Below are 25,929 nucleotides of genomic sequence, written 5' to 3' on the forward strand. Positions count from 1 at the left end.
GTAAATTGTCATAAGTGATATATTTCTGAATTTTGGAAGTGAAGGTATTATGGCAGGAGTAAACAGCCAGTAGAGTCCTTGATACATTTAATAGAGAAATACATTTAATAGAGAAATATTTGAGTTATGCCATGTCCCCCTAAAATTCAAGCTGATGCGTTTTAACTCCAGTTGGTGCACAATTTCTCCTCCTCCGTTGTGATATGGTATGACTGACTAATATATAAATACTATTTCCATGCAACCTTGTACCATTAAGTAGCAGCAGTGGACCCTGAAAATGAATCATAGCCTGGATTTGATTCCAGATATTCGTAATACCAAGTTTTAGGGTCATTTGCATTAGTTTCCTTTGTAAAGCAGTGTTTCTTAAAATTCAATAATTTTCTTATTTAGGTTAACAAAATGAGTGAGGTAGATATGGACTAACCACTATCGACTACCTCATGACCTCTGTAGCTGTCACTTAGAAGCCAGGAGAACTTCAAGTCACAACAAAATAACTAATTTGCATTCTTGTGAAGAATATCACTTTAAATCTACTCACTCTGACATTTGGAGAAAAACATGGTTCAGGATGCATATCTTGCATCTCCTTTTGAATATGACTTCTTCCTGCTGATTGTAGCTACATACTCTAAGCACTTAGAGCAACTACTGAATGCCAATGAGGAGCAGAACCTCAGCAATCATCTCAGCAAGAGAAGGTTTGGGAGACTCAGGCTGGTTGTGTTCTCATCCTCCTTCCCCCAGCCTCTACCCCAACAATCAAAATTCTCAGCCTCCAGAACCGGCTTTCCTACACAATTATTAGAACTGTAATGACCATCCATTCCATTCCTCCAGTTTATTGATCTCTACAGCCATTGCCTTTTGATTGTCTGGACAGATGTGGTCACTTCATGATACTATCCCTGAGCTCCTTTGCCAGGATCCTGCCTTTGTTTTCCTTGGCATCCTCATTCTCTCTGTTTTAGCCAGAAAAAGAGAAAAAAGTTATTGCTCTTTTGTCCATTACATGAGCCCCATCTTTTCGCCTTCTCTCTCCCTCAAATTCCTTCTTTCCCCATTTCTCCTATTCTCACATGCCCAACCATGACATTCTTTTTTGTATCTAATCTTCTCTGAGATTGTCCAGCATGCATTGTTCATAAAACAAACTCTGGTATTTGTTTGTACATTGATGTGTGTGTTTACATTTATATTTGATTTTGTTTTCTCAATTAGGGTTTTTTTAATAGAAGTTGATTTTTTCAGTATTTTCCAGCATATTAACACAGTACTGAAAACAGTATAGGTTCTTACTAATTACAGTACTTGCTGGTGTTCCTCTGGCCTGAATCCTACTCTCGCTGTCTGAGTGTAGTCTATCATTCTCTTTATATAGAGTCCTCACTTTAAGTACCTAGTAAATCCAGTGTGAGAAGTCTAATTGCACTTCAAATCGTCACTTCTTTTACTTCTTGAACACAGCTAAGTGATCCAATTCTTCTAGCCATTGCTTATATGTCTTACCAACCCTTCCTTATAGACTAGTTTACTGCCTCGCCCTTTCTCTGGGGAGACTGACCCTAAGAACAGGATGGTGGGATGGGGGATGGGAGAGGAGGGAGAGTGGGAGGATAGGGAGGAGGGAGGAAGGGGAAGAGAGAGGAGAGGAGAGAAAAAGAGAGAGAACATTTTTGTCAACCTCCTCTCCTTTTTATTTACTTGACTTTTGTCTGCTTTGTTAAATATTATAATGCAATGGAAAGTGAGGAGCATCCTGTTAATAGCCATACTCCAGATAATCTTTCTGTCTCTGTTTTCTTTTCCACACTTATCACTATCTGAAAGACTCTTGTTTACTTATCTATTTGTTGCTTGTTCATTAATGTACAGCTTGCATCCTCCCGCAAGAAAGTAAGCTCCATGAAGCAGAAACCCTATTTGTCTTGCTCCATGCATGGATTTGTTGTGTAAATTTTAATTTTGTTCCACTGCACCAAAGTCTGTTGTCCAATATACAAGACACAGCAGTTACTGACTCTACCTGATGACAGCTGTTTTGGTGCTCTTGCACCAAGCCTAGTTTAACTTCTCTTCTTCTCCCTCAGTGTTTCTTTCTTTGTTTCCTAGTTTTCAATTCAATTCCTCTTGAGGCTTAAACTTCAGATTCCATTGCTTCAATGGGATCTTTCACTGTAAGCTTTTCTTCAGATCTTACCTTTCCTTGATAGTGTCTTAATAGTGTATTCCATGAGTAGTTTCTCTTTCGATATTACATTTTGTGAGATATCTTTTCTACATTGGCTTTTTCTGTTCAATCCCTATTTTTTTTTCATGCCCATCTTTAATAATTCATGCATGTTGCTTTTTTGGCAGAATTGGCTCTGTTCATGTGACAGCTTCCTATGAAATTCTTAGTTTATGAGATTTGTTTCTACTTTACAACTACTTTTTTGGAATAGAAGTTTTGGGTTTTTTTTTTATCCTCTTCGAATCTGAGTATTTTTTCATTATAGTGTGTCCCTCCTGCAGGTCTTTGTTTCTTAACGTAATGATGTACTGGTTTTCTTAAATATCTTTTTCTTGCTTGCTTTTCATCTTGATTACAAATATAAAATAATATGGACAAAAATTGTAGTTGCTGATGTTATGAGACTTTGGATACTGTTAGATGTATCTTGATAAAAATCATTTCAGATATCAGCAGATCATATTTTGGGAAACTGAATTTTTAGGAAAGTAACATATTGAGTTAAATATTCAGGTGCATATTTCTGCTATGCACTTTTGCTACTCCTTAAGCAAGTTAAAGCAGATATTTTTATAAAAAGATGTATAATTACTTTTACAAGTGGGTTGTCCAAATTTTCTGTGTATTTCATGCCAATGTCTTTTAGGATCCCTGAGTATTTACATATGAAGTTTCTCTAATCACCCTGACTCACCCCCTCCTCACAAAATGCCTTCTTCTCTGAAGATGTGCTATGCTCATTATTTAAGTGCTTTCATAAGGCTATTAATGAAACAAATAGGACAAATCTGGCATCTTTGAACTCAAGTAAATTATACCTTTTATTAAATGTTTGATAAATTTGAATTACCATGTGGTTCCAGCCAGAACTATTAATGAAGAAGGAAGTTATATGTTTGGTGGATTGTCAGTTTCACCATTGATCACGTAGCATTGAGTCCAACTGTGCACTCACCACTCTGCTAAGCTATGGGAGCAAAAAGAGAGAGTTTACACCTTTAGTTCCACTCTACAAAAGGACGTCTTTCATTTCTTTTATTCTACCTCAGATGCTTTTTTAGTAATTCTTTATGATTACCATGTTCTTCATCTTTGACATTGAAATATCATGTTATTTTTGAGGTTATTGCACGAATTGAAACTAATGATATTTAAGGCACCTACCTCAATGCTTGGTGTAAAGTAGAGCATAAATGGTGGCTTTTGCCCAATTCAGTTATATAAAAAAGAATATTCAAGCTATTTTTTCCCTTTGACGTAATGATGTAGCTTTTCTTGGCTCAAAATTAGTGGGCAAGTGATGAAATCACTCAGGCCTCCTGATGGGAGCTGTACATGTTGAAATTAGATCAGAAACAACCCCCTGGGTGGAAACACATGGAACTCAATTATACCTGATTCCAGCCACACTGTCCTGACTGGTTAGCATTGGATGACAACTTCACATTGGTAAAAACAGTGTTTTAGAAGATGAGATGCTGGCTATGCAATTCAGAAGGTTTAACTGAACCTCATCTCTTAGTCGACAGGTAGAAATCTGAAGCAGCCATTAGTGGCTAGGTCACAGGTCACCATAGCCCTAAAACGCCTGGCTTCAGCTGCTGGGACATGTGACAAGTGGATGACTTCTTCTTCACACTGTTTTTCAAAAATGCTTACACCTTCTGTACTTTTCCCTCAGCCTAGAGATTTGATTACTAGTTTGAATGATTGAATATATGGAAAGCATGTTGTAGAACAATGGCTTGCTCATAATAAGTGCTATATGAGTGTTTGCTGTTATTACAGTTTTCATTATATAAATATATATGTTTTCCAAGACATCTTTTTTTCACATGAACATAAATTTTTGAAAAACAGATTTCTCTGAAATGTTGTGTTTTAGGTTCACTTAGTAAATTGACAAAATCATGACACTACAAACCACTTAAATTCCAAGACGGCCCATAATCATGTCACTACACCTTAGTTTGAGGCCCTCTTCTAAATAGACCCCTTTCATAAAACTCCTGAAGAAATTTGAAGGAGTGATTTTGTGTCGATATCTGAGGCTATAAATAAAGGTGATGACCCTCTTTGCTGTGGGAACTTCCTGATGAATAGCTTTAGTTTGTCATTTGTTGCAAAGAGAACAGGACCAGCTTTCTATTTCCTGGGAGCCCTATTTAAGAAAGGCAATTTCCTCTTAGGTTTATAATGCTAAGAATAATATGTCTCTTCTCTTTCTACATGTATATGTGGGCAGGGGTGGCTAACAGGATATTGGACCGCTTTCAAATCAATTAAAAGAAAAGCTCTATTGAATAACAAAAATTCTGAGTAGTTATAGGAGGAAAAAAAGAATGTCATTTGTGTGACAATCTCTGAAACATTAGCTGAACCGAAGGGGATAAGGTTACCAGTACAGCCCCTCAAAGGATGACTGTTGATTGCCCATCAGTTGGATCACAGTGATCAGGGTTCAGGTTATATAAATAATAATAGATCACAATAATAACTGGTATTTAGTGAAGATTTATTCTGTGTTCATCACTGTTCTTAGTACTTTATAAATATTATTTTCTTTCATTACTTTACAAAACTATAAAGCCTTTTCATAGCTGAGGAGATTCAGAGAGCTTGTTAGTTTCTGTAATATGAGAGCTGGAGCTAGTAGGCTCTCTAGTTTACAAAAGGTGGGCTTTTAATTTCTTGGAATGCAGCGCTTGTTCTAGAATTCAGGCACCTCACAAATATAGGATTAATTTTTTAAATGTTCATTTAAATAATTCCACGGCTGGCATGGATTTAAATTTGATGGCAAAAGGTCCTTTACATATATTACTATTCATTAGGCTAAATTTGCTGCAATTACCATGCAGTTTTGAGTGGTTTTCCAGTGTGCTATTTTGAGAAAAGATCAAAGGATTTCTATTGAATTGATCCCATTAACCACATTAGGAATAAAGATATGTATATTGAACAAGGTGCATTTTTTCATTAAATAAGTAATCACAATCATTTAAAGGAATATATCACTTGTTAGATCATACTTTTAGAGGCTGATTAGAAGATAATTTTGTGCTACATTAAAGTTTTGGTTATTTATTATGTAATTATTCAAAAGCGAGTTTAATTAGCCCATAATAGCCCAACATTGCTGTTAAAATGTGGAATTTTGAGCTGCAGTCAGAAAAACAGCAGTAATGACATTCCATTTTTGGAAATGTTTAGAGCATCTTCTGAGCACCAGGCCAGAGTCAGTGCTAAGGGCCCAACTAATCACAGGGATGGAGGACAGGGCAGCTGGATTTGGTATACTGATGGGCCAGTTGGCTTTCAGTGTGAGGCGTGCTGATGGAGGAACCATTTTTTTCCATATAAATTTAATTCTCCAGAAAAGTGCAATAAAAATGAATGCTTGTATAGTTAAAATAGAAGAAAGTCATTAGACATCACTTGCACTCACTTTTCCCCTGTTTTTCTGAGAGCAGTAACGTCAAAACAAAAACTATGTTGGACAAAGTTAACCAGGCAAGGAAGATTTATTCAAGACTATTGCAATAGAAGGAAGCCGGCACTCAACCTGAGCTTAACTCACTGAAAAAAAGAGACTAGAGAGTTTTTAAGAACTGAGGTGGAGGGATCATAGGTCATCTGTGTTTGCTAATTGGCTTCACCCAAAGGAAAAGTAAACCTCCTCCTTTGAATATCTTCATGACTGGAGGTAGTTTTACCACTTGGAGCGAAGGGCCTCCCCAAAGGTAGGCTCCTACCCTCCAACAGAAACTGGGAGATGGGGAGCTATCTTCCTTGAAGGTTATATTTCAAGTGGATGGCTCCCAGCTCCTTGAGAAAAATAGTTCTGGGTTGTAACACAGGCAGGAAGCTTTTGAAAATATTTACACATCAAAGGGGCAGAAAAGGAATCGGAATTACAAGTTTTCTAAAGTAAATGCTCTACGGAAAGGGAGGCCAGAGACCTAGAAGCAGGAAGAAGCCTATCTACAGTTTGGTCAAACTGTGGGGAATGCCAAGATCTTCGTCAGTGAAGGTGACTCCACCTTTCCAGGCAACCACTTTCATTCACCAAAATTAATTCCCAGCAGGAGGTCAGTAGGAAACAAAATAATAAACAAAAGGTGGTTTTTGTTTGTTTGTTTTCAGAACACAGCAGTTTTTATTTAACATGAACTATTTTGACCTTTCTGTGATTTTAGATTTTTCTTTTAATGATATAATGGAATGGATGATTATCACACTTTAAACAAGCTCTTAAGAGCATTTTGTAAGAATAGTAATATACAACAGGGAGTGAGTATTAGTCATGGCCATAACTTTGATTCAGGTAGAACTAGTTTGAGTTGCAGCCCTTCCTGGTCTTGGGGAAGTTGCTTAGTATCTGTGAAGCTCATTTTCCTAGTCTGTAAAATGGGAGAATAGGGTTGTTACCAGATTGAAAGAAGAAGATGCAAACGCGGTGTTTGGCAGAGTGTCTGGCATATATTAAGAGTGTAACAAATAATTATGATAAACCCAATGGTGAGTCGAGGCCCTATTACTAGCAGCATCGGTTTGGGACCAGTAGATGCATTAGTCTACCTTGTAGATGTCCCTCATAATGCACACAGATTTGCTCTGAGTGAAAAATGAACAGAGTCCCTTTTGATGTTAGAGAGAGTGGGCTCTATTCAAATGTCTTAACTAACATATGATTGACTGTTCGTAATAATTACTTAGCAAATAAGTAAGTTTGCTGAGTTAGATTAAGCATTTACTTGCAAATCTGCAAAAAGGGCCTAACTGCTAATACAGAACCTTCCTACAATAAGTAACAGAAAAATCTGTTCAATAATGAGTACACAATAAATTTTTAGGCAGTCTACATGTATCTAGCCTTAAAACATTCATAGCATTTCACATCACAAGTCCTTATTAGAGAATACTAAAATACCATAAGAGCCTTTCTAAAGTGTGACATGTCCTGTTGAGCTTTGGAAGGAGACAATGAGATGTATTGACATGCTTTGAAATATTCACCAACACCGAAGGAAGAAATGTGGTATAGGTTTAGGAAAATAGAGGGTAAGTCCATCTCTTATGGAAACATGAAATCCAGGAAGAATGAAACCATGTTTTATTCTAATTTGTGTGAAATACCTGCTTTGATAATGAAATTGGTTCCTGTGAAATTGGTTCCTGTGGAGTTTTCTTGGTATTTATTGATTACATTTCCTCAGATGCTATCAGAGGTAAGTCAGCATATTCTGAATACCACACTATGGAGCATGCTGCCTCCATGAAGAGCCAATATGCTTTCTTTGTTGGGTCATGTGCTCCAAGGAGCAGTAAATGCTATGTTAGATGTTAGTCTATAGGCTTCATCTCACATCTTCTGACTTGTTGATTGAATCACTGTCATCATTAGTGACTCCTTACCCACTCCCAGTATTATAAGAAGCCTAGCATTGGTAATAATGTAGGAAAAAGACAAGGATACTTTATTATTTGCCAGGTTAAGAAAGGTTGTATTAAAGATGTCAGTACAGCCAGAGGCCATCAATTAAAAAAAATGTAAACTAGTAGGAAGGGAAGTGCCAATGTTGCCACATCTGTGAACACACTAAAATCTTACATTTCATTGAGCAAACTTTTTGAAAGTTGGAAGGTCTGAGTTCACATCCCAGTTCGGCCACTTGCTGCATGACCAGAAGCAAAGCATTGAACCTCTGTGTACTTGACTTTTGACATCTGCAAAGTGACATGAATACTGTTAAAAACTCATGACATTGTTGTGCTGATAAGAGACAATGCACATAGAGCACTTAGCATTGAGTCAGCCACATAGAAACTTTGGTAATATAAATTAGCTTTTACTAGTATTACTAGGCGATTGAGGAGTAAACTGTATAATAAATGGAAATAAACCTATATCCCCAGGCAAGAAGGAGAAATGTTAGTAATTGGCACTTTCGCATCTAGAAAGTTTTAGAAAGTATTTCTGAATTCTATGAGCATGAAACTTTCCTCAGTATCCACTAGGAAACTAGTAAGACAAGAGCAGTGCTTCAGTTGGATAAATTTAGTTTGTCTAGGTGGGAAGAGGGCACATATCATCTGCTATTCTTATTTTTGGAAGAAAAAATGCAGGTCTCTGCCCCACAGAGCTTTTGAGAGAGGAATGATTAGCTTTACTCCCTGCTCTTAAAATCCACGTGCTCTTCCTCCTCAGACATACAGGAACATTCTGGGCTGCGTGGCTTAACTAGGCATACCCACCACATGGCCTCCCCCCGTGATGAATGGCTTATCTTCCATATTTCCCAATTCTAGGCTGGACATGCTTCCTTCTAATGGGGTCAGTGGGGAAGCTGTCTAATCTTTCACCTCAGCTATTGCACTTTCACCAAAAAGAGTGTGATCTTTTCCCAACAAAAGAAAATTGAGACAGCAATAGCTTCATGACAGGAATATAAAGACGATCACCCAAAGTGAGTAGACCCAGTTTTAAATCAAGAAAACTACCCTGCCCCATTACCCAGAATGACCTGGACTTATACAGATGCTGTGCAGGAACCCTGGTTGAGGAGCACTGCACCCAGTACCCAGCATGCAACTCTGCAATAGAGACTGTCCTCTGGATTTCATCCAGAGAATACGATGGAATTCCAGCGCAGGGAAGGAAGGAGGAAAAAGAGAACTGACCTAACAATTTTAGAAAGAAAGAGTAAAACTTCAGCAAAAGAATTATTATTTCCAAGAGAAAACTTGCTTTCAGTTATTACCAAAGAGTAGTCTTAGGTGATTGGTTTCATGACACTAAAAATGTAAAGTATCATCATAAAATTTTGCAAGATGGAGAAAATTAATTCACTCCAACAATGGGAGCCAGTGAGCACTGATCCATAAAGATAGACTGTTTCACAGATAAACAGAAACAAGCTCCACATGCAGCACTACAATTAATGGCCTGAAACAACATACCTCACAATGTAAATGGTCGTTTTGCCACCTGAATTCACAGGGCCTCCATTCATGAAATGGAAGTCCTTGAATATGGTGACCCCCGCAGAGATAATGTCCTTGGCGGTCACTGCCACAACTGTTTGAGCCACGGCACGCAGTACATATTGCAGAACTATCTAATTGTTGGGACAGCTGCTAATTCAATACCTTTTGTGTGGAACACATAGGGAAAATAATCAGACCGTTATTGTTTTATAACACTTTAGCCTTCTCAGAGCACTTTTGCTTTTGTTGTCCTACCTGATCTGGTCCTCACAGTGACCTGGGGAGGGAAATAATGTATCACCATTATATTTCTGATGAAAAAATGATAGCAGAGGATAATGAATTGCTAAGGGTCACTCAGCAAGTTAGGTACAGTGCCTGGACTAGAACTTAATGTCTAATATTCTTTTTACCCTTCTGCATTGCTTTCCTAAGATTCTGCAGGAATGCAAATGCCTTTTCCTAGAAAGGACAGATAGATGCCAGGAGGTGCAGTGGAGTGTGGCTGGAGGAATAGAGCTGGACAGTTGCTTAGAAAAGATGCCTAAAGTGTTCAATGTTCTATAGGAAAGGGTAAAATTGGAAATATTAACAAATTGTTCTGCAGTCATAAATGCAGACATGTTGAATGTATAAAACTGTAATAGCCATCGGCTTACCTGAGTTTGAATTTTGTCTGTGCTGCTTATGAAATCTAAATAATTTCACCTCTTTCAGACTCAGTTTCCTTTCCTGTAAAGTAATAATAATACCTACACCACAGAGTTGTTATAAATTAGGAATAAATTAGGTAATGTGTGTAAAGTGCACACACAGAGCCTGCCATAAAATAATAATTCAATAAAGGTAACAATTGTTAACTAAATAAAATAAGAAAAGAAATTTAAGCCTTACAGTGAATCGGAAGTCACAGCAGCCATATTGAGCATCAGCTGACAGTTAAGTAACATGAAAACAGATCTACTAAGAGTAAATCCATACAATATTTGGGAGGAAGTTAAGAAAGAGGGTTTTGATACTTAAACGTACTTAAGTAATTTAACCACAAGGTATTATGAAATCTTCAAAAGCCTGACTACCTATAAATTATGAGTTAAAAAAAAGAGGGTGACCAGGGCTGGCCCAGTGGCAGAGTGGTTAAGTTTGCATGCTCTGCTTTGGTGGCCTGCCGTTTGCGGATTTGGATCCTGAGCACAGACCTACACACTGCTCAGCAAGCCATGCGGTGGCAGTGACCCACATACAAAAAAGAGGAAGACTGGCACAGATGTTACCTCAGGGCCAATGTTCCTCACCAAAAAAAGATATATATATGATTGTAACAACTTCTGACAGAGAATTGGAAGAAATGATGCAGTATTCACACACACACACACACACACACACACACACACTCTCTCTCTCTCTCTCTCTCTATCTATAGTCATGGCACCATTTTTGTCATCCTATAAACCAAGTTCCTCCAAAATTCCTGGTTCCAGGCTGTGGGATTCCTTGGAATGAATAACCTGGTTTTGTGTAAAGATTGATTAGCTTTCTATATGTAAAAAAGTGAAATGCATCTTAAGAAAAAGGATTTCTGGGTGTTTTTCTCAGTGAGATCCCAGGAAAAGAATCTATTTTGCTATCAAAGAGTTTAGTTGAATGGAAATCAGTAATGGCATCTACATTTCAAATGTAGTTTTTCTTGCATTTTCTGAAATGTCATACATTTTGATTGAAAAACACATACAGACTCTTCAGGCTCCCTAGCTTTGAAAGTGATTTTCTCAATTATTGCCCGTATGGCTTTTCTTCTGCTTGACAATTATGGAAAGTTTGACTTGACTGATGAGGCCCTTTTCTACTTCCTCGCTCTAATAGCAACAGGAATGAAAAGTACCCTAGAAACTTCTGCAACTACTCTCCTGAATTTGAGAAAAGAGCTCCAAGTTAGCCCTCAACTATTTGTAGTGCTGTGGTTGTCAGATGATGCTGATGTAAATAAGGCACCCAAATGAATCAAACTGAAGACTGCTAACTTGGTTGACTTTAAATAACATAGTAACTTCAGTCTTTGGAATTAAGTGGCATGTTACTTGGTGGCATAGGGAAAATAAATGCAGATGCCATACTTGCATTGATGCGTATTGATCCCCATTCACCTAAGCACAGGAGAAGTGATTTCTGGTTTCTTTAAATAAATATCATATCTACTTCTTCTCACTGAATCTGTTATAGGGAATGGGAGTTAGAGAATTAGTAAGGTAAAAATATTTTATAAAAGATTATGCAATGTTACTGCCAGTGTTTTCCCCACTTGTTTATTACTTTTACTCAGAACTTGAAATCAAAGGTCTCTCACACTTTCTTAATGGTTACCTTTACCCCAGTCTACTCCTGAAGATTTATGAGCTTTTAAAAATCTCTTCCTTTAGTCAGTTAGAAAACATACGTTTTGCAGCTAACGTGTTCAATCTTCATTAGATGTTGGAAGGTAGGGGAATTGGTAGAAAGAGAAATAGAGTCACAGGAAACTATCAAAGGACTAGCAATCTAGTCTGGAAGAGATGGAACAACCTAACAGAAATGAAACATTTAAGTAAGATTTCACAATAGTATAAAATCCATACTGACATGGGTGATGGAGTATAGATTGAGAGAAGATTGAGATAAGGGTGGGTCTTCTGCAAATTCTCCCAGAAGTCTTCTTGGTTCTGTTCTTGCCAGCCATTCTATCTCATGCCTTCCTTCTTCTGAAACCCTCAATGGCCCTCCAGCATTCACTCTAGAAGGCTGGATCCTTCTCCTTTAAGTCTCACCCCAAATACCTTCTACTCGGGGCACCCACTACTCAGATGACCCTTTGGAAAGCCTCCCCATCATTTTCTCTCTTAGGTCTCAATTTTTGTGCCTTCCTGTGTTATCAAATTTTTTAAATTTAAAATTGTCTTATTTGTTCTCTTACATTTTGTGTTTTATTTCAAATGTGCTATAAGCTCTAAAAAAGTAGAACCCGTGACTGCTTTGGGTCCCTTGGTACCAACATCTTATATTATACCTGGTAAATTTGTTGTTAGTCAATAAATATTTGTTGAAAATCTTTAATTAATTTTTTTCTACTTGATTTTATTTTTCTCACCCCTATAAATTAACCAATGGTAGCAACTTGGCATGAATCTTTCATATGCCTCTCACCATGTTGCTATAAACATATGTACACATAGGGTTGTTTTTCTCTCTTATAAAAATAGAAACACACTATATGAATTAAACTTGCTCTTCTCAATTTCTAATATATTATGGCCATCTCTCAGGTCAACAGATTTGGCTTGAACTCCTATTTTTAACTCTGTAAAAACTCTAGACTACAAATGTGCCGTAATTTATTCAGCCATAGCCCTGTTACCAAACTTTTAAGTTGTTACCTTTTTCCATTTCTCGTCACAAACATTATAGCAAACATCCTGTATTTATATATTTATGTGCTGGTGTATTTAATTCTGTAGACTATATTTATAAAACTGAGGTTGCTTGATTAAAATATTTGTGTATTTTTTTAACTTTTACTATTATAAATTTCAAACATACTAAATTAGAGGGAATGGCATAATGAACTCACAGGCACCTATCCTCCAGCTGCAATTCAATCTTTTATTAATTTTAATAGATGTTGTTAGATTACTTTCTAAAAATGGCTAAGAATTGATATTCTTACCAAAGTGTCATTTCCCAACAAATATCCTTACCATATTATCACTATTCTTTCTTTCTTCTTTATTCCTCCAAATTTGTAGATTAAAAAAATGCTTTCTCCTTATTTTATTTTGATATCCATTCTGGTGATATTGAGCATCTCATCCTACGTTTAATCACCCATTTGGATCTTCTGTTCTTCATTTGCCTGTGTGTATTTTTGTCCATTCTTTTAGTGGATTGTCCTTTTTTAATATATATATCAATTGATACATGCTCTTTGTATTTTAGAAATATTAACTCTGAGTCTGTCATATGCACTACAAATATTTCTCCCTCCTTTCTTATTTGCATTTTCAGTCTGTTACTGATACCTTTTTCCACATAAGATTGTTATTATTTATGGAGACAAATATGCTGATCGTCTCATGTATGGCTTCATTCCATGAACTATGATCTGTGTAAGTTTCATGTCATAAGTTTCAAATTTTTCCTCACTCTCTTCCAAAACTCACTATGTTGCAGCCACTCTGGCATTAGTTTAGTTCCTGAAAAGCAAACTATTTCTTTCCTCAAGGTCATTCCACATGTTGTTCCTTCTGGTAAGAGGAGTCTTCACTTGACTACTCTCCACTAATTTTCCAGGTCTCAGTATAAATGTCACAGACTCAGAAAGGTCTTTCTGACTCCCCAGTCTAAATCAGAAACCTTTGTTCTACTTCCACATGGTATCTACTATTTTTCTCTATAACACACGTTCCAGCTGTTGCTTTAAGCTTAACTGTACAATTCTTCATTGTATGTCACTTTCTCTCATTATAGTTCAAGGTCCTTGAGGGCAGATGTCAAGCGTGTTTGGCTATCCACCCTACACCCAGACCTAGTATAGTTCCTGGACCATAACTATAACTCGCTATATATTTGTTGACAGAGGAGTGAATATTCTTAGAGGAAACTTCATAAAAGATGGGGCATTTAAGCTGTCTTGAGAAATAAGTAGTATTCAGCAAGGCAGGAGGAAAAGGGTCACACGAGCCAGGCATGGAGGTAGAACTTGTATTGGTGTGTAGGGACGGAGGGACAGCAATAAAATTATAACTGTAAGTTCTTTTGAGAGAAATGGAAGACAGCTTTGAGTAGGTAGCTGTTTGCAGACCACAAAGGGTCATGAGAACAGTAGTCACATTGGGACTTTTGTAAACACCAGGACACTTTCAGGAGTTCTAATAAAACCTTGTGGGCACAGTGACCATGTAAAAAGTCTATGAAGTCTGCACATGACTAAGCTGTGGACATGCAGTTTACAACATATAGAGTAATTAAAGAGCAGGCATCCATAAATGCCATTATCTATGGTTTCCCACAGAGAGGAGGGAGAATGTGTGTGTTTCTCTGTCTATTCATTTTCAGTGTCACCAAAGTCACACAGAGTGTGATGGTCCATCGCCTTTTCTGTCCCATGTGGTGCCATTTGAGGTAGCAGCCTGTCCTAATTGGTGCTCTTTGTCCTCCAGGAACATGATTTTTTCTGTGGTTAGCATTCCTTCCCAAGCAATGCCTAGGTTTCTGGGGAAGAGAATGATCCTCTAACCCCACAGTGGTGGCTCCTACTCTTCCCTTCAAACACATGTCTTAGTGGCTTTGAAAGAAGCAGAGGAAAATGTTAGTCCCAGCACCCAGGCGACTAGTAAAGGCTTATTGATTTCCAAGTTCTTCCTGAATGTCCAATTCATTGTGTAAGGGCTGAGATGTGTCATGCATGACCTCTCAAGCCTTTTGTCTGACCTGCAGGAGCAAACGTCAGAAGGTGCAGGGCGTGGGTGGAGTTGGTGGGAAGGCAGGATGGGACAGATTTGAAACAACCAGCATTCATCACTTCTCAAAAAGCCACAGTGCGAGTTGAAATTAGTGTATGTCATATAAATCATTGCCCACCTGTTTTCCTGCAACTGTGGCATTTAAACATGTATTCTTGTGAGTGATTGCATCATAATTGTTTCTTCAGGCCTATATTGTATAGAAGCACAAAAATGGGAAAAATAATAAACTTTATTTTTTGGAGATGGGGAACAAAACTGTGCTAATCTCAATTCACAAACACCCCAGGAGCCTACAATTCCAATTTTCTTTTCACGGTATTAATGAAACTGGGTACTGGAAAAGTCAAATCTTCCCCCATAAATCTGAAACCATTTTCAAGGCTAGCCTAGAATTATAATAACTTCCATATCTATTAAGACACAGTACAGAGCTCTGCAAATGAGATCATTTTAGATAGCTCTTCTTCCTAAGTAGGGGTGGAGACAGAAATTTAAAATTGATTATTTTTAGTTTAATCTATGATAAAACCAGAAAGACTGGTCAAAGACTCAGTGAGAAAAAAAATCCAATAACTCCATCTTGTCAATAGTTTTTTAAGAGGACTACTGTAAGATAGGATAGACAACAATTCTGGGTATCAGAATAATATATGTTAAGTATTGTGGAGCTTTACCATCCTTTATATAGCCCTCCTGATATGAAATATAGAGCTCACACTCCATTTTTTATCATTGGTATGTTTTGTTCTTTATTATTTCTTAAGATTGGCAATCTCTTACATTTTATTTTTCTTAAAGCTCAAAAGCTGAATTTTCATCGTCATCAGTATATAGTGAAACTGTTTCTTCATCCTTGATGTGACAGGGTCATGGTTGATAACATACCTATACACTAACAGTCTATATTGAAGAAATAAAACCAGCAATAAAAATTGCCTGGAAACTGCAATCTCACCCCGCAAAGCTAACTTTGGAAACAACATAAATATAACAAGATTACAGTGAAAGAACAGCTCATCCAACTATACAAAATAGTTTCATAAAAATGACAATTTGAGTGATAAAAAGAGCATCTGATGGCATGGTTGCCTTGGTGAACACATCAATGGAAATATAAGGTCCTGTCACCCACCAAACCCTTATTTTATGAGACAGGAATTAAGACTTTAAAGATTATTTTTCATGCAATGTTGTAAAACCATAAATCAGAAGCAGTTTTATCTTTTAATAACAATATCTGACTGGTGTGTTTCCAATCTCAGAAAGAATAACCAAAGGATGCCAAACACTTGCCATTGCAAAGCGAAACCTCTTTGGAAAAATTAACTAATTTCCAAAATTTACCTTTCAGAATGCTTAGTTATTTCAGAACTTCAGTGGCTAATCATCTTGCTAAGCCAATGTGGCTTTATACTTCAATTTGCATGTACGAAGGTTGTGACTAGCTGCACTCAAACTGCTCAATACAGACCCTAATGCAAAGCACAATCGCTTAAGGTGCTCCTCATTTCTCAATCTGCAAGACAGTTTTTTAAAAATTTGTAACGAAATATTATTTCTTTTGATAAAGCGTACAATTTTATTCTTTAAGCAAATTTAGGAAGTTAAATTTTAAAATAAAGCACGCCAATATAAAACACAAAGACTGTGTTCTGGTGAAACAATCACGTTTGGACCTTTTTGGCCAGTAAGGACTATTTTATATTGTGATTGGAAATTAGGAACTTGGCAATAAGCATTGTCACTCATTACACACCTTGCTGAATAACGCACCAACCCCAAGAGGCAAAGAATCCTGACCCCTGCTGGCTTGGCCTTCTTCATTTACCTGAGAGGGGAGAGGGACACACCTGCTAAGCTACCTGAGGGCCACCTTCAAGGATAAGTCATGATCTGGGAGAGGAACACACAGAAGAAGGAGAGAGGAGAGAGGAGTAGGAGGAAGAATAGAGAGGAACATGGGGAGGTGACAGAGGGCCGGAGGGACTGATGACAAAGGAGACATACCACAAACAGCCCTCTCCTCTCTGTACTACAGCCTAATGTGTCTCTTAAACATGTTTGTCTTAGGGTGTTTCTTCACTGGATCTAAATTAATTCCTATTTGGGGAAATGTTCTTTCATAGATACAGTGCCAAGACTGTCAAAAATAAAGAAAGGGCATACATCAGGACAATTTATTTTCCTGTCATAGTAGTTTAGAATAACTATCTTAGCAGGTTTAAGAATAGGTTAAAATTTTAAATATTTCACTTTTTAATTTTTCATTCAGAGCAACAAATGCATTCATTATTTCTTTTATGTGACAAGGCATTGGAATATATTTTTTGCACTTACTGTGCATTTTCCACAATGAATTATTATCTGATATGAATAAATTGGTTTAGGGTATAATGTGGAAATATCTTAGTAAGTGTCCTAACACTTGAAAGACTGTACCTACCTAAGTAATCATAATATTAATTAGACAATGAAAAACAAAATTCATAGAGCTAGCATACAAGATTCTTGATAAATCTGAGGCCAAGCAGACCATATGGAGAACTTCTAGAAATCATCAGATCTTGCAAATATTTGAAAATAGAGGGAGAGGAAGAGAGAATTAAAAATCAACTCTTATCTGTCCTTTAAGATAACACTATTTATCAGTACACGGGTCTCAGGAATACTTCCATAGCCATTTGGCTGAGAAGTGGCTTATATAAAAGAGGTTGTAATCCTTGTGACAGCTCTTTGTCCTTGGCAATGCAATCAATAGCTTCTGAACCATTTAGGCGAAAAATGCCAGCAAAACTCAAAAGGCTTCCTATTGACATCAAGGTGTGCATATTTGCTCTCCCCACGTGTAGGACACCTAGCAGATTCCACTCCATTCTAGTTGACTCTGAGGAGTGTGTGATGATGGGCATCCTTCAGTAAAATGGATGTAGAATTACATGGGAAAACTTTGATAAGTACAATAATTCGTTGTTATAGTGTTCACATAAATTGTGTATAATTCATGACAACTTTTTACTTTATAAATCATTGAAACGGGATATAAATAAGCTTAGGAGATTTCATCTATTCTTTTTTTTTCTTGCTAGTGACTTAGCCTTAAATTAAAATGTGTGCCACCACCCCACCAAAGTTGAATACTTGCCTATTTCCGGTCACGCTGAATAATACTTAAATGCTGTGGCTTATTCAATGGCCATCATCAGTCCCACTGAAGTTTTCCATTGACCTGCACTCCTTGTGCCCCAGGGCCCAATATCATGAATTGGCTGCATTAGCTTTGTTTTACCTACAAATCAGTTAATTTTTGACCATTCAAGGACTTATCCCTAATTAGATGTATTCCATTCTTTTAGCTCTTCTCATTGATTCTCTTTCACCTGTCTTTTAAGTCTTCTCATCACATTCTGGGACCAAAAAAGGGAGAAGGAGTAAAAGTAAATTTTACTTCATTTATTTCATTTTTAGCACTGCTGAGAAAAAACATGTTGTAGATTGTTTTAATTATTTAAAATGTCTTGATTTAGTTTACTGTGGAGTGTAAAGGGAATGTAAAATTCTCAAATCCATCAATAAGAATTGCTTTTGGATTTCTCTGATTAAATTCTTTTTTTCATATTCTCCTAAATGGTTACAAGATGACTGCATTTCTTTTTTCTATAAAATTTTAAGCAAATTATATAAGAAGACATTTAGCCTTATTAGCCGTTTATACTATTCTCTACATTGAAGTTAATATGAAATTTCCTCAGAGATTTTTCAGTGATCATCAAAATAAACCATTAATGACAATCAATAAGTGAAGCCACATTTATAATTCATAAATATGTTTAAATTTCTCTAGCCTTTTATTGCACATATGGGAGAGATGTTCCACTAACTCTTTAGCATATAAATTCTGCTTAGCACAAAAGTTAAGAAAAATATCACTTAGCCTTCAGATTTGCAGCATAAACAGAAAAAAATGCTAAATAATCAATTAGCTATGGAAGCAACTGTATATTCCAGACAGATCTATAATAATACCTGTGGTGGTTATTAATCTTTTAATGTTAATTAGGGAAAAAAGGATAAAATATTTCTTCATTGGGTTTGGGGTTTCTTTTGGTAAGCTTTAAAAAAAAAGAAACGGGATATTTAGAGTCTTTACTTATGGGTTAGAGATATTTTTAGGCCTGCATGTGACTTAAGCAACATTTTGGCTGGAGTTGCAAAAAAGACAAGTATTTTCCTTAAACAGGAGGGATTTATGAAATACGTATATGGAAAAAATTGAAGCATTTCAAGGTTAGGCTTGCAATCTCATTCTAGTATTAAAGTCAATTTGTTGTTGGTGTGCTACATATACAGCTGTTGTGAAAACATAGAAATATTTGAGTAAATAAAAATAAAATTAAAAATTTTGGATAAGATAGTCCATTTATGATACCAACTCCTAATTGGAAAAAATGTACATATATATTCTTAGTATATAACATTTAAACCCTACTATATACCATTAAAACTCTCAGGTCTTACTGTCATAAACTATCTGATTAGGATTTTATCTCCATTCTCCCCATTCTTTTCCGACAGACAGACAAAGTGAGATAATTATGAAAGCGTGTTTAAAATGAAAGCATTCCATCAGGTGGTGGAAAATGATTTAAGTAACATTTAAATAAAATCCCTTTTTCAGCTTTTGAGACATCATGGTAAAAGAATGCTCCACAAAATGAGCAAGTAGAGAGTTGTCATTTAGTGCAAGTTAGCAGCTGAGCTAATTGGCAGACTTTGGCAAAGATGACTATATTTGAAAGAGAAAGTGCCACCTTTGGTTTGTCGGGTAGTGACAGAGTTCCTGGAGCAGGTTCTCTTCTTCCGGAGAGGACATTAATTTCCTGTAATCAAATGCTGTGGATTACAGTCTTGGTCTCCTTCTACCTTGGCCACAGAAACAACTCCCAGGCTTTTTATTCAGCAACATTACATGGGCTTTTGTAAAACAAGCAATGACGTATTCAAAATATTCACCTGCTGCATTTTGTAGCTCCAGAACATAGCATATTGCTGCTTTGAGCCTGAGCTGTTACTTTGTAAGTGACTATATTTGTAAGGCTTTATTTTGGGAAGGAAAGGAAAGTGACAGCATGAAACTCATATTTAGGCAGAAGACATCTGGGTGACGTTTGAAAATGGAATTACAAAGAAATATAGAACCACATGGTTGGTAAATAATTCTCAATAATTAATAAGTGCTTCTATAGAAATATTACAAGTAATCATTAAATGATGTTTAAGGTAGTAAAATAAGAACACAATTTTACTCTTCTTGAGCTGTTCAATTCCTGATGTGAGTATACACACACACACTCACATACATACGCACGCACGTATATCTCCAATATATATATACAATCTTGAGACTATTTAAATTTTCTGCATAATTTACAAAAAATGTTTTGAAAATTACAGCATTTTTAATCCATTGCATCTGAAAAGTAATCTTTTTCTGTGAAACAAGGGAGAGGATGGAGATTCAGAAAAAGAAAATACCATCCATAGAGAAAAATGACCTAGGATTAGAGATGGGATACAATCTTATCTCTCTGCAATTCTTATTCTTTTAAATAATAGTTTTTTAAAAGTTTACTATGTAGAGGAAAGGAGCCACCCCTCCTCCTCCCCCATCTACAAGCTAAATCCCAGGACTTTTTCTCCCCGTCTTTAGTCAATTTTGTGACTGACTAGTCCTTGGACCAGACATTAATGTACCTTATTGTGTATTTCTTGTACCCAAGGAAGGGCTTTATTTATACTTTGGGAAGACTGAGTGAGGGTTTTGTCAGTTGAATAAAAGTGGACCAGCCAGTCCTTTCTTTGTTATCATCTACTAGGTACTGAGTTTTGACTCAAAACCAATCTAGATGGTCTTTAAAACTAAGAAAAAATACTTTCTTACTTTATCCACCGAAATTTAGTTTTGGTGATCACTCAAACACTGCCAATGAATAAATAACATGCATATACACTTATATAAACAAATAAACCTTCAACAGAAAAGGAAATTAGTTTCTGTTTCAGTTTGTAAAGGTATGACTGAAGTAACACTTTTTTTTTCTTCTTCTCCCCAAAGCCCCCCAGTACATAGCTGTATATTCTAGTTGTAGGTCCTTCTAGTTGTGGCATGTGGGATGCCGCCTAAGCAGAGCGAGCAAACTTAACCACTCGGCCAGGGGGCCAGCCCCTAAAATAACACTTTTTAAAGCAGGCAATTAGACTATTCAAAATGCCTGGATTATTGTATTGTTCAATACTATATTCATTACAATAGGAGGAGTTATGATTTCTAAAGTAATTCTAAATTTAGCTATCCTGATTCAGAGTCTGGAGTTAGCCCTAAGTGTTCTGTATCAACATCAATGTGATTCTTTAAATGATACTCTGTAATATTATAATGTAGGGTCATTATGATTTTATTTTCCATGTTGGGTGCATGGTTTTTCATCTAACGCATCCACATGGCCCTTTAGAGCTAAATGGAGCTTATTTGGGGCTGCACTTAGAAGACGCTGTTGACAAAATTGACCTGTGAGAAAGAAAAGAAGGCGACAGATTTCTCCGAGTGCTTTGATTCGTAGTCCCTTGTTTTTAGTGACCATGAGGCACGGGATTGCCACATTGAGCAGCAGTATACTTTTCCTAGAGCAGTAGGTGTTAATCTGTTAGGCATGGAAATAGATGATAAACGTTAATATAGCTCTCTGGCATTCAGTAAACTCAATCATCACCTCGTGTTCTTTTCTCACCTTCTCTCCTATAGCCAACCCGACCAGGGCAGGCGGGAGAGAGCCGTACCCAGGTTCGGCGGAAGTGATTCGAGAGTCTAGCAGCACCACGGGCATGGTTGTGGGGATAGTAGCCGCTGCCGCGCTGTGCATCCTCATCCTCCTCTACGCCATGTACAAGTACAGAAACCGGGATGAAGGCTCCTACCATGTGGACGAGAGTCGAAACTACATCAGTAACTCAGCACAGTCCAATGGGGCTGTTGTAAAGGAGAAACAACCCAGCAGTGCGAAAAGCGCCAACAAAAATAAGAAAAACAAGGATAAAGAGTATTACGTCTGATCCCACGATCTTAAAAGGACCCTTGTATAGAAATAGTCTTCATTTTATCTGAGACATAATATAAACTTATTTACTTTCCTTTTTATGAAGCACATACAAAAGAAGACAGGGAATGCAATCAGGAAGGAAAGACTGTTTTTAAAAAATAAAAACAAGTATCTCATGCTCTTGTTTCTCCAAAAAAGAAAAAAAAAAAGGACAGGGGCCAATAAATTCCCTAACATGCGCAGTGTTTTCATTTACTCTGCCTGTCTTTATGTTGCTGGAACATTTGTGAAAGACAGTGATGACTGCACGCATTCATAAAGCAAAGGAGTATTACAACATCAAGGCACAACACAAAAACAACACAAAACACAACACAAAAAAAGAAGCTACCTATGATCCTGGATTTAGCCAAAGTGCTAGCGCTTTCCTGAGAAGTCAGTTAGTCTGATTGCCAGAGAAGACTGTGTCATTTTGAGTGACTCAACCTGCAAACCTTTAGGAGTTTGCCACCTGGCGCAACTGGAGCAATGGTTGGAACTTGCATTTGAAACAAAGTGCTGGCTTTTTTGAAGACTTGTGTAGGAACACATTCAAAAAGCCCCTTTCTGGTTGTGAGGGAAAAAAAAGTATGGAGGCCTTATTTTCAACAATGTGAAATATAAGGCACATTTTCACACTAAAATTTCAAAACGAAAACAAGAGGGCATAGATGCAATCATTGGGAAATTTTCATGCACGCTTAATATGTTATTACATATGTTTATATAAAATCCATCTCTGTGTGCTTTCTGGACTGTGATAAGTGACGTTTTATAGCCTGTTGTATAGAAAATGCAAAATATATCTCTGCTCTTCAGCCATTTTTGGTAAATTCAATGTTATAAGTGTTGCTAAGTATAGGGAGTTTTATGACATCGGAGCAACAATTATTTCAGGGTTTTTGGTTTGTTTGTTTTTTTTTGCCACCAGTATAAATTGCCACAATTACTTACTTTTTTTTTAAAAAAAAAATTACAATGTAGTGTTTATTCTAAGGAAGATATGTATGAATGTATATAAAAACACTCAACTACTTTTTTTCTTACATGTACAGCCTTCATTCTGTTGCAATTAAGTTTTAGTATTTGTATGAAAGGTGTGAATTAGAAGGTAAAATATATACATATGTATCTTATAATCTTCTTTTCTCCCCCAAATTACTCACATTTCCCGCATACATTCACCATGCACAGTCACAAAAACACAGACACGCACTCTCTCACACACACACAAATCCAGAGGAATCCATCAGAGATGACAGAAGAACCAAACATAAATATAGGAAAGATTATTGACAAATTGAGAAGCAGGAAGGAAGATAGTTGTGCCAAGGCATTGATGACAAATGGGGTGATTTGCTTCATTGTGATCACGCTCCCAGGAAACCTCGAGAAGATTTTAGTTGCTAATGAAATGGAACCTTTTCTTATCATATAGAATATCAGTGGTATGTTGCTGCACGAACAGGAACCATTATGTGGGCAGGTTATGGAAGCAAAATTGGTTGATCTACATCTTAACCCTGGCTGCTGCAGTTGAAAACTTTGTTTCCAATAAAATTATATAGATATATTCTCTGAACCTGATGTGCATGATAAACATTTTGGAAAGTAAACACTTTCTCAACTAAGGAAGTATTTTCAGTAATTTTTGATTCTGTATTACTATTCATCTAAAAAAGTCATTCTTTGTTGATTATTGACTATATTTTAACTTTTCTGGTTTTACATCTCTATCATTAAATATAGTTTTAGCTTAACACACATTAAGTAGAAAAGTATACATTACACACTTGTTTTTGCATATTGTTTCAATGATGTTCATAGCAATAAATTATTAGTATGAGAAGGTAATGCAAAGGAAGATGCATTATTAGATTGGAAGGTGATGCCTCAGAAAAAATTGGTCGCATTACTTTAACATCTCCTAAAAGAATGATATTAGATTTCACAGAAGAGAAGAATACCTTTACAATTAGCTTTAATCAGCAAAGGCAAAAAATGCAAAACATCTTTTGTGATACTTTAGTTGATGAAAAAAGCCAAGAAGTGGCCTGGATTTCAGACATACAGCACCCTAGAAATATGTATAGTTCATAGCAAACCACCACTATCTATGATTGCCAAGTAATTGTGGTGCATGAAAAGCCTTAAAGGTTTTTCATGACCCAGAAAGTAGAGGTATAAAACTAAAATTTAATATCCATTACTTGTGTTTCAGATTTTCTTCTTTTCTTAATTTGCCAGGTTAAAGAATTCATAAGACTTTTTCTTTTCCTCTCATTCAGTCTTACTCAGGGAAAGCCAGTGAAATAAGGTAAATATAAAACCACTAATTTACCGTTTGAGGTTTTAAAAAGAAATGGTTGCTTTTCCATTTGATCTACTGAACTTGAACTAGTTTCCATCTGGAAAGATTCTAAAATATGATAGAAAATAAATTGAAAAATGGTATTTTTTAAGCAGTATATCTATGAAGCATGTTGTTTGGGATTGGTTTCAATGTTTCTTTCCAGCATAAATTTTAGAATTTCATTCAATCATGTAATCTAATATTGTCAGTATAAATGTTTCTAACGTTATTGGCCTACATAAAATTGGAAATTTTTTTCTTTTTTTCTTCTTTCTTTCTTTTTGAATGGAGAAAGAAAAGAGAGGAACATGAGCTAGAGAGAGAAAAAGACATGAATAAAATCTCAAGTATCTTCATACCAAACATATCAGGGTTCCATGCACAGTTTGCAGTTAGAGGATTTCACACTACCTGGCATAAATTTGATTACATCTCTAGACTGCAACTTTCCTGATTGAGTATGCTTCTTTTTTATCCATGTAATGTGTTGCCTTTTTTAAAAAACAAATACTACAATAACGTGTGAGGTGGTCGATCCATAAGACATCAAAGAAAGGCCACATGACCCTACCCTTCTAGTGCTTTGTGTGATTGGATATCTAAGGGTTTTGTTTTGATTTGGTTTTCTGTTGCAAGGCCAATTTATCCATTATTGGAAATGCTAAGCAAGTGGAATTTACTGTTTTGTTAATAAAATATTTCTTAATACAACTGTGGATTTATTGATTTGAAAAGAGTACATGCGGCACCATTTTGGCACCAAGCGACACAGTAAGGAAGACTATATTTGAAAGGAAAAGCCGTCCTTGGACGAGCTGGGGAAGAATATTGACTCTGTTTTTTCTGGATTTTAATATTTATTAAGCACTTCTACATCACACACTTAAAGATACAGCCACTAAATGTACCTTTGTTTACATCTGTTCATCTTGTTATATATGAAACCACAAACTCGTACAACCTGTTGAAAACGACATGAAGGTGCTGATTTCATAAATACGGTTTTCTCTATAAAAAGCAATGCAATTCAAGTAAACCTATGATTAAAACCCAACACTATCACTTTCTAGCTATAAGTTATGTAATTTCTCTGACTCACTTTTCTCATTAGTAAGTTAAGGGTAATGATACTAACCTCATAGGGTAGTAAGGATAATAAGAACTACTGTGCCTAACACAGCTAAATGCACAGAGAGTGTGGCTACTTGTATGCTATTATTTTTCATAATAATAAATTCAAGAAAACATGTCAAAAATGTTTGCTCAGGGGCTATTTGAAAAATAAAAATACCAAAAACAAGTGTATAAAGGAATATACTTGTTTGTTTCACATATAACTATGTTTGTTTTTGCCAAAAGCAAAGTGACTTTTTGGAGATCAGATGATTTAGAAATCAGTTACTTTCTGTAAGTTTTGGTCCAACAATTGGTAACTGTTTTAAAACTCTGGCTTTTGAAAGTAATCTTCAATAGAAAAGCATGAGTTTGGTCTTTTTCTCTTCTACAGTAAAAGGCTTGAACATGAATGCTTAACCCATTTTGTACCTACATTGTTCTAGACTCATGTCATTTCTTTCTTAATATTAACTTATGACTTTTAAACATAACAGGGAAACAATCCACATCTTCTTAATTTGTAAATTAAAGGATATATAATTTATCTTACTTTTTAAATGTACCACATTTCAAAGATGGTGACTGCCTGAAATGTATTATTAG

The 25,929-nt window shown here is 36.2% G+C and overlaps 1 protein-coding gene across 50 annotated transcripts in view; it reads left to right on the forward strand.

Moving 5' to 3' along the window:
* NRXN1 (neurexin 1) overlaps positions 1 to 24,921 on the forward strand; it is a 1,068,408-nt gene extending 1,043,487 nt beyond the window's left edge. For all 50 annotated transcript variants that reach the window (XM_070573944.1, XM_070573958.1, XM_070573931.1 and 47 more), the window contains one exon: positions 21,524 to 24,921. In XM_070573944.1, coding sequence (XP_070430045.1) covers positions 21,524 to 21,831 — 308 coding nt within the window. In that variant the 3' untranslated portion in view covers positions 21,832 to 24,921. The remainder of the gene's footprint in view (positions 1 to 21,523) is intronic.
* The last annotated feature ends 1,008 nt before the right edge of the window (positions 24,922 to 25,929 follow it).

The sequence above is a fragment of the Equus przewalskii genome, chromosome 14, assembly GCF_037783145.1.
Source record: "Equus przewalskii isolate Varuska chromosome 14, EquPr2, whole genome shotgun sequence".
Lineage (NCBI taxonomy): Eukaryota > Metazoa > Chordata > Mammalia > Perissodactyla > Equidae > Equus > Equus przewalskii.